General features: G+C 38.9%; 2 protein-coding genes across 4 annotated transcripts in view; one reads left to right on the plus strand and one right to left on the minus strand.

The window, feature by feature from the left end:
* cep57 (centrosomal protein 57) overlaps positions 1-6,046 on the plus strand; it is an 8,736-nt gene extending 2,690 nt beyond the window's left edge. For 2 of the 3 annotated variants that reach the window (XM_027138748.2, XM_027138747.2), the window contains exons 3-10: positions 1-152; positions 561-682; positions 1,330-1,500; positions 1,673-1,771; positions 1,962-2,042; positions 2,835-3,061; positions 3,171-3,315; positions 4,502-6,046. The exon at positions 1-152 is cut by the window's left edge and continues 19 nt beyond it. In XM_027138748.2, the coding sequence (XP_026994549.1) occupies positions 1-152; positions 561-682; positions 1,330-1,500; positions 1,673-1,771; positions 1,962-2,042; positions 2,835-3,061; positions 3,171-3,315; positions 4,502-4,675 (1,171 nt within the window). In that variant the 3' untranslated portion in view covers positions 4,676-6,046. The remainder of the gene's footprint in view (positions 153-560; positions 683-1,329; positions 1,501-1,672; positions 1,772-1,961; positions 2,043-2,834; positions 3,062-3,170; positions 3,316-4,501) is intronic. The other variant, XM_027138749.2, reaches the window with a different exon arrangement.
* Positions 6,047-6,107: 61 nt separating this feature from the next.
* The window catches only part of LOC113637857 (cGMP-dependent 3',5'-cyclic phosphodiesterase), a 268,449-nt gene continuing 262,056 nt past the window's right edge, over positions 6,108-12,500 (minus strand). Inside the window, 5 exon segments of the mRNA XM_047820780.1 lie at positions 6,108-9,055; positions 10,094-10,200; positions 10,828-10,866; positions 11,214-11,326; positions 11,830-11,929. Coding sequence (XP_047676736.1) covers positions 8,821-9,055; positions 10,094-10,200; positions 10,828-10,866; positions 11,214-11,326; positions 11,830-11,929 — 594 coding nt within the window. The 3' untranslated portion in view covers positions 6,108-8,820.

The following is a 12,500-nucleotide window of genomic DNA, read 5'->3' on the forward strand; positions in this document are numbered from 1 at the left end:
GAACCTACAGGAGAAAATTCACAGGTTGGAACTGGAGCGAATGCGAGAGGAACGGAACCTTAAGAAGCTCTCGGGGGAGAACCCTCACAAACGGAACATTCCAGAGAGAGAACCACACGAGGACAGAGACTCTCACAGACCCAGGAAACATGGTGAGAACCTGAAGACCTACTGAACACACACAGGGTCAATACAGGGTGGGGGTGGTCTGTGTGGGTGTTTAGGGTGAGTATGCTCTGTGTGTTTAGGCTGAGTATGGTCAATATGTGTGTGTTTAGGGTGGGTGTGGCCAGTGTGTGTGGTCTGTATGAGTGTGTTTAGGGTGGGTGTTGTCAGGGTGGTTTGTATGAGTGAGCTTTAGGTGGGTGTGGTCAGTGGGTGTGGTTAAGATGGGTGTGGTCTTTGAGTCTTTGAGGAAAAAAGCAAAAGCGTATCATCAGGTATTATATTTTTATTTTTTGGTCATCGGGGTGTGTGTGTGTGTGTGTGTTTGTGTGTTTGTGTGTGTGTGTGTGTGTGTGTGTGTGTGTGTGTGTGTGTGTGTGTGTGTGTGTGTGTAGAGTTTGCCTCTCACTTAGCAGCAGCCGAAATAAAATGCGCTCGGTTGGAGAAGCAGTTGGACTTAATGAAAAGAACAGTGAGGAGCACAGAGTCGGACCGAACAGCCATGCTCAAACACCAGGTAGAGTGTAAAGTGTCTGTGTGTACAGGTGTGTGTGTGTGTGTTGTGGCTCTTTACAGGAGTGTGTGTGTGTGTGTGTGTGTGTGTGTGTGTGTGTTGTGGCTGTTTACAGGAGTGTGTGTGTTGTGGCTGTTTACAGGAGTGTGTGTGTTGTGGCTGTTTACAGGAGTGTGTGTGTTGTGGCTGTTTACAGGAGTGTGTGTGTTGTGGCTGTTTACAGGAGTGTGTGTGTTGTGACTGTTTACAGGAGTGTGTGTGTTGTGACTGTTTACAGGAGTGTGTGTGTTGTGACTGTTTACAGGAGTGTGTGTGTTGTGACTGTTTACAGGAGTGTGTGTGTTGTGACTGTTTACAGGAGTGTGTGTGTTGTGACTGTTTACAGGAGTGTGTGTGTTGTGACTGTTTACAGGAGTGTGTGTGTTGTGACTGTTTACAGGAGTGTGTGTGTGTTGTGACTGTTTACAGGAGTGTGTGTGTGTTGTGACTGTTTACAGGAGTGTGTGTGTGTTGTGACTGTTTACAGGAGTGTGTGTGTGTGTTGTGACTGTTTACAGGAGTGTGTGTGTGTGTTGTGACTGTTTACAGGAGTGTGTGTGTGTGTTGTGACTGTTTACAGGAGTGTGTGTGTGTGTTGTGACTGTTTACAGGAGTGTGTGCGTAGCTCCAGTGATGTGTGTGAGAAGTTGGAGAGGTTGGAGCAGGACTACAGGAGACTGACACACACACAGAACAATGCTGAGGTCAAAATCCGAGAGCTGGAATGTAAACTACAGGAGGAGGAACATCACAGGAAACTCATTCAGGATAAAGCTGCTCAGGTTTTACTGCTCTACTGCTGTCTGTCTGTCCATCAATACATCTGTCCATCCATCCATCTGTCCATCCATCCATCCAAACAATAATTCTTATTAACTGACTGAGTTTTGATATAATAATTCTTAATAACTTCCATACAACTCTGTTCCTTTCATCTTTTTGACTGCTCTGTAGTTACAGACAGGCCTCGAAGCCAATCGTGTTCTGATGGAGTCCGTGTGGTCCCGCCCACATCGCTCCTCCAAGAGCACGAAGAAGAAACTTCAATCCAAGGTAATAAAGGCAGAAATGACTCAGTGATGCTTTAATACTGACATTACAAAGCTCAGGCATTACATTAAATGTGTCGGGGGAGTGGGCAGGGTGGAGGTGGGCAGGGTGGAGGTGGAATTTGCCCTGTACTGCTGGAGGCACTTAGTAGCTTTATTAATGTTCCTGTTTTTTTTTTTTTCCTCTTTCCCAGAAGCCTTTGCAGCAGAGACATTCTCATACACAGCCTCACTACAGACTGAGCCTGGGGGATGTACCATTTGTGGCTGGAACAGTATGGCTCTTACACTCTCTCTCTCTCTCTCTCTCTCTCTCTCTCTCTCTCTCTCTCTCTCACACACACTCGCTCGCTTGCTCGCTCTCACTCATTTTCTCTCTCTCTATCTCATACACACATTCGCTCTCTTACATACTCTCTCTCTCTCTCTCTCTCACACACTCGCTCGCTTGCTTGCTCTCACTCATTTTCTCTCTCTCTTTCTCATACACACACTCGCTCTCTTACATACTCTCTCTCTCTCTCTCACACTCTCTCTCACACACACTTACTCACTCACAGTCTCTCACACACTCACTCACAGTCTCACACACTCAAACACTTACACACACACACACACTCTCACACTGGCTCTCACAATCTCTCTCTCACACACTCACTCACGCAAACACACACAAACTCACTCACTAACACACACACACACACACTCTCTCACACTTACACACACTCACTCACTCTATCTCTCACTCTCTCTCACACACACACACACACACACTCTCTCACACACACACACACACACTAGCCTTACTCCAGTTTAATTCACACACTGGTGTGATATGTAAATCTTCCCAAATTTCTCTTATCATTATGTAATAAACTGTAACCTAAGAGATGACAGTAAATTTAGTTTTACTCAAGAGCCTTCCGTTATACCTGCAAAATAACATGACAATGAAATAAAACTACACTTTAAACCAGTGCTTAGGTTATAATTCAATTCTAAACACTTTATTCACTGTAGCACTAAGAATTTGATTAGTTATAGTACTAAACTGACTCTATCTGTAGTCCACAGGGACGAGTCACTCTGTCCGCGCTAACGTACAGCATGTCCTCCACCTCCTGAAGCAACACAACCCTCAGCTGTGTAATGAGCGTGTTCTGAGAGCCAATGGGAAAGAGGCATCTGAGTGTCAATCGTGCAGTAGCTCCTCCTCTCTCTCCTCCTCTTCCTGTAGCAAGGAGCTTTCAGAGCTGCTGCAGGCTCTACAGGACGAGTTCGCACACTTCAGCTTGTGAGTTTATGCTTTTCTATTTCCTGCACATTCTAACTTACTGATTTATGTACAGTGTGTGTTATGTACAGTGTGTGTGTGTGTGTGTGTGTGTGTGTGTGTGAGACAGCAAGCACCAGGAGTTGGGGAAGCAGGTCCAGGCGTGTCGCTCTGACAGACTGAGACAGGATTTGGAACGAGAGATGGAGAACCTGGTGAAGAAGATGGAGGAAAAGGGGGAACAGATCGCTAAAGTGCGACGACATCAGGCTCAGGTCAGCTTCATCCTCTCACTCTTCACACTCCTCACACAGCTCACTCTGCTCCCCCTACTCACTCCTCACCAAAATAACACTTATCACTTATAATTAAAACCAACACAATTAACTCAAACTGAACAAATCAAATACAAAATCAAATCAAAAACAATTAAAATAAAAAGATATTTTAAAAATGACATCCGTAGCATTTTCAGAGTTCAACTTTTAAAATCATATTTCAAAATGTTCTAACTGAGTATGTTTACATGTGCAAAATAATTGATATAAAAATAAATTAAATATATTAAAACAAATAAAAACTGCCATCTCAGCTTCAATAAACTGTCTGCGATTCTCCCACAAGAGTATTTTATGAATTTGTACTAATTTATTTACTTAATTTGTTTACGTCTAATAAAATTTCAAATGTATTTACTTTTACAAGATTTACTTATTTATTTTATAAATGAGTCAATTTATTTTTGTAAAAAATACAACAGTAATCGTTAGCAGAAGTATTTATTCATTTTTATATACCACAATATCATATATTTATAATATAAGGTGTTCATAGTAACGAATACAAAGTTTAAAATAAGAAGAAATATCGAAATTATAAAGAACATTTTTAGGATTGCTGTTATTTCTTGTCATTATCACAGTTAATGTGATGGAATAATTCTCAAAGCAGCTTTGCAGAACATTAAATGTTTGTGTTGTGAGAACTTTTTGTATTGTTTATGTTCTGTAATGGAGACCTGTTGTTAAAAGCGCTATCCAAATAAAATTAAATTGAAAAGTAAAACCTCATCCTTATTTGGGTGACACCAGAGAGTGTGAATATAAATGATTATAAACACCAGAGTTTGTGAATATCAATAATGTCTTTTCTACAGTCATAGAAGAAAAGACAAAGCGTGGTGTTGGCGCCCTCTGGTGGTCCTTTGTAAAACTGACACTAAAAAGTCAACTGTAAAATGTTCCTTCAGTCACTTCAACTGCTTTTAATTGAATTTTAATAAAGTAGAAACTTTGATTCTGGATTATTCCAGTTATTTTGTTTATCACGTCACATCAACTAGTGTTACATAATGATAATAGGACATCAACCAATCAGTCATGATCTGTCCACCCATGTGTTCCTTAAAAACAAAGCAGCAGGTCAGCGTGCATCAGGTGTGTGTGTGTGTGTGTCTGACAGGTGGAGAAGTTAAAGAAGCAGTCTCGTCAGCATGAAGGTGAATTGAAGTTCACATCTGCACTGAAGGCCAAGTCCAAACCAGGAGAGCGCAGTAAGGACAGTCTGCGTTTGCTCAAGGACATGCGCACACTGCAGACTTCACTGAGCCTGGACCAACACTACTGGGATTACTGACACACACACACACACACACACACACACCACCAGGAATCAGGACCAATCACGTGCTCATAGTGATTTAGAAGTTCAGATGGTGGTGTTGAAACACCAGTAAATCCGGGTTCAGCGTCAGGAGACCTTTTTATTTCTCCGCTACACACACAGTACTGGGGAGAAGAGAAAAATCACAATCGGCAAAATAAAAGCTTTTAATTTTTTATATATATATAAGCACATTCACGCCACAAACTTTTTTCTCAGTACACAACTAGAATGATCTAGTCTCTGTTTAGATCCGTCACATACGTAAAGACAGGAATGTCTACAAGACACACAAAACTGAACATAAGACTGACCGACAGATAAAGATCTTAATGTAAGAGCAGGAACTGATGATCTATCAGGTAATAAATGGCAAGAAAGAGTCCAAACTTCACAGAAATGACCAACGGTTTAGAACGGTTCCCTTTTCAGTACTTCAGGCTTTTCGTGTTCTCTTCAATAAGAAACGTTAATATTTGTTAGATGCTTAAATGCAGGGACAACTGTAGGGGGGGGGGGCAGTTTTACTTTTTACTCATACCTATAAAACGATCAGTTATCACTGTAGGAATAACTGAGCTATTTTCCAGCTCTGTAATAAAAGAAAATGTTCCTCATTAATCTTAGTGTAAAAACAGAAGAAATCTCCCTGCCGATGAAACGTATGACTCAGACCCGGGGTTTAATCTGTTGTTGATTTTTCCAGCCACAAACACACACACACACACACACACAGAAAGTATTCATGAACGTGAGAAGAAGAAAAAAAACATGAACTTGAACCTGTAGATTCAAGAAAGCAAGACTGGCTATTTAACCAGCTTTTTTTTTGTTTATAAGTGATTAAAGTAAGCTTTTACTTTACAAATACAACCTTTTGTGCATCTCATGTTGTCTCATGTTCAGTTAAACTGTATTAAAACTGTCTTTAGTTTCTCTGGACCTTCGGGTACAAGATCAGTATAAATCTGCTGTAAGAGCGACGTTTAATCAGGGATTTTTTTTATTTTTAAGAAAGTGATTGGAGTTTAAAACACATTTAACAATCTTAGAAATTGTTCAAAATGTACATTAAAAAAAAGCAAAAAGCATATATCTATAGGACCAACCTGTGAAATATATTTTATAATTCATTTAAGATGTGAAAATTTTTAACAGGTTTGAAATGAAATTTGGAATTTGTTTTGTTTGTCACTTCATCCCATCAATCCTAACGATGTTGTCGATGTATGTATGTTTGTGTAGCTGCTTTTAAACTTCCTGCTGTTTGAGGTTGACGTGTGTGTGTGTGTGAGAGAGAGAGTATTTTGTGGCATCATCATTTCAAATAAAGTATTTATTTTATTTTGTCTTAAATTCGTGGGCTTTGTACTGCTTTATAGAATTTGAATGAAAACACATTGCAGCCGTTTTAGGACATTTATTTGGGGGGGAAAAAATTCACTGCAGTTTTTATATTCATATATTTATGATAACTGTAACTGACCTTTTGTCCTTTTCAGAGACACGATCGAAGCTGTACAATTATGTACACAGTGTTCACTCGAGGCCACGACCAGCAAAACACTTCAGTACAGAACAGAAAGAAAACAATCACCAGAGCCACAGAAATCCCACAACATCCGTTAATTCATCAGTGGTTTCTTTTTTTTTTTCTTTTTTTCTTTTCTTTATTTATTAATCTCTTTTTGGAACTAACTGGAGGTGAAATGTTGATAATGTGACTGAGGTTTTTTTTGTTTCTTCATTTGTTTGTTTGTTTTTTTACAATTTTTTTAAACCCAAACTAAACTTTATGCTTAAAGTTTTTCAACTTTTTTTTATTTTTATTTTTTAAAGATCATAAGCAGCCCTAACTTTACATTACACGTCTAATTATAAACGTCTTTTTTTTTTTCTTTTTCTTTTAAATACCTTTTAATATCTGAATTCTGCAGAAATGTTAGGAAGGCCACTAAATCTAAGAAAAACCACTGATAGTGAAGAAAGACCGGCAATATTGTCGTTACACACGCTCTGTTTAAATAGATAAAATATCTCGCTTTTTTTTTTAAACATCTGTTAATTACATAGAATAGAGAAACATTTCTTTAATTTCATATGTACAGTAAAGTCTGTCTTGTTTTTCAGAGTGACACATTGGCACAAGAGAAACCTTCATGTGTTAGTGAGGAAGAAAACAAAACAAAACAAACAAACAAACAAAAAACAACCAGAAGGAAAATTTCATTTCCACCTACAGATACGAAGAAATTAGCAGAAAACGCGTCGAGTAAAAAGTAATAGTTTAAAAACATGATCTTTACATGTGGCAGGAAGGACGTGTTGCACACGAGAGCTGAAGCTGAAAACGCACGATCCTGTGTGTGAAACTACGGCGTGAAGGAAACGGGATCAAATCATTAAAACCATAAAAATTCAAGTCGGTGTTTAAACAGAAAATTGTTTCAAATTATTGGAGTTTAAAATAAATATCTATTTGTATATATATATATCTGAAAAAGTCTGGCTCATGCATTGTGTACAGAAAATAATTTATACGACTGGTTTTGTGGCTTTCAGTAGTAAATCACGTGTGGAAAGCTGACGTGGCAGCCGTGTTGACGGAGGTGAGAAAGTCTTGGCACCCTTTAATTATGTTCAATCTAACGATTCTAAAAGTAAATGATCCTTTAAGTAGAGTTTAACGAAATACTTTTTTTTCTTCTCACAATTTGTACATTTTTATTTTTTATTAATTTACTTATTTATTTTTAGACAGAATTCAATTTGATTTCTTTATATATATATATATATATATATATATATATATATATATATATATATATATATATACATATATATATATATATATATATAAAGATGCTGGTTTATACAAAACCATTCAATTTAATCAGACACTGTGTGTGAAAACCTCACTCACTCATGGTGTCTGGAAACAGAGCTGTTATTACTGCAATCTAATTCATAATCCTATTCGTCCTGGGGCTTTTAGACTTACACACCCGTGTTAAAACGCCTGTACACGCTGAGCTGTGTGTGTGTTTGTGTGTGTGTGTATATACAGTGTTTCACTCTACTCAGAAAGGCAACACATATGTGTTAAGGCAAATCCATATTTATACATAATTCTGTTTTCCGCCTGAGAAATAAACCTCTTCACGTGCCTCGGAAAGCGCCGTAGCCCTTAATATTCCTCTGATAACGTTATATGTACAAGACGTCGGACCTCGGCTGGTTCCCAAAGTCCGGAGATTTGTACTGAAGTGGCCTTAAAATTCATCGGACACAGTTTAAGTCTTTGGGTCAAATGGTGACGATAAACACTGAACTCCACAGTTAAAGCAGGTTAAATCTCTCATCTCATAAACAAAGCCGTTCCAACTGGAGCTCGGGTGGGATTTCTGAACGGAAAAACGAGTGCATTTGAGAGTTTTTAGCTGAACTGAGTCATGTGACCGGACGAGGGATCGAGGCCAAACTTTCTGCAGCCTTTTAGAGGAGAAAGATTTGAACATCTGGGACAAAAGTCATGACAATCAGCCTGTTGACGTGACTAGTGTGAATGTTTTAGTAACTCTCTGAGTGTGTTGACCTTCACTACACTCTCACTTCATCTCAAGTGAAGTCTCACTCATGAGGATGTGAAAAGGGAGGTAAAGGACTTGTACGGGTTGATTGTCTTTACAAAAAGAAAACAAAACAATTGTGTGTGTAAAATTAAAGAGCTAGCTTGCGACGATGACATTTTAAAACTCACTCCTATACGTTTGGATGGCGTTTATAATGTTTACAGCGGGATAGAGAATATGTATAAAATCAAACACTCAGGCTTTGTTCAGCTATCAAAACATTAAGTAAATAATTAAAGAACATATCTCAAGAAATATTCGACAAGAGATCACGAGGCTCTGCCTCCGGCCCCACGACAAGTGAAGTGTTCTGCTTGCACAAATGGTTCCAATGGCAGGAAATGACATCATTATCTGCAGCATATCAGCTCTAGCATCAAAACTCCAGTGTCTCGACGGTCATCCAAACACGTCCCAGTTTACCACGCCGTCCTCTCGTAGACGTCACGAAGGCGTAATGTCTACCTGTTTCACACTCCAAACGTTTCACTGGTCCGTCTTGCTGCACTCGTCGTCCAGGCAACCGTTCATGCGGTGACCGTCCTCACCGAACGCTCCCTGTGCCTGCATCAGCTCGTATTCCTCGTCCAGGAAGTCCAGTGAGTTGTTGCTGGGTAAACCGCGGATGTTGAACTTGTGTGAAACTTTGGTCCACTGCTCGCGATTCGCTGCAACGCGCTCGTAGAGTTCTGATGAACGCGGGAAAATCTCATGCAGCAGCCTGGCAAAGAGGACGAGCTTTTATTATATCAGAGCTAAACAACTTCACACAAACTTTACTCTCTAGAACTGTTGGAACCCCTGAGTGATAAAAAATGTCAAGGAAAAATCTGTCTTTTAGTCAGTTTGTTTAATCTCATGCTAAAATGTAGAGAAATCTTTCCTTCCTTTGGATCAGGGTTTTATATCAGACACAAAGGAACCTTAGCACCTTAGGTTCTTATGAGACATCCGGAAAAAGTCAGTCAGCCTCTTTAGAACGGACATAAAAAAGAAAATATACATTACATTAAATTAAAAGAATAAGTGTTAATAATTGTGTTTAATATACAATAATTGTATAATTGTGTTTTATAAAAATGAGCAATAATTTATTGATATTTATTTCTAATTTATTGATAGCAATTTTATAATTATACATTATTGTACATTAAAAGGGATTTTCTTATACTCTTTCTCTCTCACACTCACACACACACACACACACACACACACACACACACACACACACACACACACACACACACACACACACACACCACTTTTTTCGGTTCTGCTGAATCTCGTGTGTTTTTTTTTCATACATTCCACTTTAACAGCTATACGTTTACGCCATTTGGGAGACGCTTCCTACATTTATCTCATTTATACAGCTGGACAATTGAGGGTGAAGGGCCTTGCTCAGGGGCCCAGGAGTGGCAGCTTGGAGGACCTGGGGTTTGAACCACTGATCTACAACTTCGCAGTGTTTAAATGCTGCTATTTTATGTTCATTTGTTTAGAAGCATCCTTTGCTTTACCTCATGGTCCACACACACACTGTACACTAGTCGGCTCTGTTTGTTGTTTCTGTCCTGTAGTATATTATATTGTCTTTTATCTCGCACTGTCACGCGATGCACTTTATGTGGCTACAGGAAGACAACTTCTTTTCAGCCCTTAGTTCAGTTCAGTATAGTTCCTGTCTTGATTTGACCTAAAAGCCTCATCATGGAGCCCTGAGCTGATTATTTAGAAGTAAGTTAGATGTTTAACTCACTTGTAGATGGGCATTGCAATGTGTTCCATAAAGCTGATCTGTAACTCGGGAATGTACGCCTTCTCCCTGTCCATCATCTCACTGGGCCTGTTCCCCATCGCCTTCTCCTACACACACACACACACACACACACACACACACACACACACACACACACACACACACACGTTTGTAACATAAGATCACAGTAACAATAGTAACAACCCAAATCTTATACACATTATGTTATGTGGCTTTTTTCATAAACTCTCTCTCTCTCTCTCTCTCTCTCTCTCTTTCTCTCACACACTCACACACGTTTATACACAATATTAAAATTCTATTATAAGAATTCTATTACACATTTTGTGATATGTACAGTACCCCCCCCCTCTCTCTCTCTCTCACACACACACACACACACACACACACACACACACACACACACACACACACACACACACATTTGTAACATAAAATCACAGTAACAGTAGTAACAACCCAAATCTTATACACGTTATGTGTTATTTGGCTTTTTTCATAAACTCTCTCTCTCTCTCTCTCTCTCTCTCTCTCTCTCTCACACACACACACACACACACTCACACACGTTTATAACACAATATTAGAATTCTATTATACATTTTGTGCTATGTACAGTACCTCTCTCTCTCTCTCTCACACACACACACACACACACACACACACACACACACACACACACACACACACACACACACACACACATGACATACCAGATCACCCTGAGAGAAAAACTCTTTGTAGATCAGCTCCTAGAAGACAGAAAGAGAATGAAAGTGAGAAATGAAATGATAACACAATGATGACTTTATGATTGCTTGGATAGATTTCCATCAGTAAAATAACTGAACATAAGGATATTTTTGCTCCAGCACATTTGCTCTCGAACATGTGCTTTAATCTCTCTGAGGGTGTGAAGCTGTTCAGTGAAGATTAACAGTAGAAGTTAACGACACTTCTGAAGGTGCTGAATCTAACACCGAGCAGCATCCAGACCAAGCTGTGAACATCCTCTGACACTGACCTCTGACCTCATAATCACTGTTTCATTTCATGTAAAGAAGAAGAGAGTATAAAATGTTAAAGGTCATCCTCTTACGGCAATCTTCCTAGTGGTCTTCCAGTCCTTGGTCTGATCCGAGAGGTCACAAGAGGTCATCAGTAGGCACAACAGTAGGCTGCGGTGAGTCTGGCTCTTTGGATTGTATCCAGCTACAACACATCATCATCATCATCTTCATTACAAATGAACCACTACACAACCACTACACCTACTCTACAGCTCTGTAATTTAATTTCATATGAATTAAATAAATTAATAAATAAATGACCTTGCATTTTTATAAATTACTAAGTTTCAAAACTAAAAATCACATCTTTAATGAAATCTGAAATATAATTTTATTAAATAAATAAATACGAATTTATTTCTATAAAAGTCCATTGAGCCCCTAAAAAAAAAATCCAAATTTAATTTTCCATTCATTTAATTTTTTTTTTCTGGCATCTGCCAAATACTGATCCCAGGTATGGGATCAGTGTCGTGTTTTTATCATCACACACATATTTTTATAAAAATGATTTATTTTAATATCTTATGTGTTGTAGTTGAAATGAATTTAACACAGAAACAACACTGAATATTTTACAGTTTTTTTTAATGCCATCATTGTGACAGATAAACGACCCATTTATACAGGATCTAGCTGTTTTACCTTCTGCCATCTTCTGCAGGTCTTTAAAGATGCGCAGGTGATGAGCCAAATCAGTGGCCAGAATAATCTCCCTCATCAGGTCCAGCATCCTCTGGTAGTCCTGACAACCGTAACACCGCATCACACTTAACATTAAAGCTCGCATCACTCACATTACTTACATTCATCACCACGTTTGTTAAGTGACGTTCATCACATCTGTGAGTAAAGTAAATCCTAAACTGAGTGACGTGAACAAAAAGGCTTTCCTTCTTTTGAGCTTCACAATGAAAAGGTACGTCATTCATTAAGCATGCAAATGTATGCATTTAAATATTCAAAAGGACTCTCCAGTTCATCTGTAACATAACATCCTAAAATGTTCTACTTATCATTACGTGTCTGAAAAACAAGCAAAAAAATATAATAATAATGAAATGATGAATATTATTAAGTAATTAAATCATTTGACATTAACAGGAAAGGTGTTTAGTAGAGGTCTTCAAGGGTCCACTTAGATCCGAAAACCCGAGGTCCGACCCGAGACCCGAGCGGGTTCGGGTCTAAAAGTTTCACGTGTGTCTCGGACACGTGTCGGGTATAATAACAGCGGCATCGGGTCTCGGGTAATTTAAAATGAATGTGTTTTAACCGAACGGACCCGAGAAGACCCGAACTACTGTATCTCGTGT

The sequence above is a fragment of the Tachysurus fulvidraco genome, chromosome 11 (assembly GCF_022655615.1).
Source record: "Tachysurus fulvidraco isolate hzauxx_2018 chromosome 11, HZAU_PFXX_2.0, whole genome shotgun sequence".
Classification (NCBI taxonomy): Eukaryota; Metazoa; Chordata; class Actinopteri; order Siluriformes; family Bagridae; genus Tachysurus; species Tachysurus fulvidraco.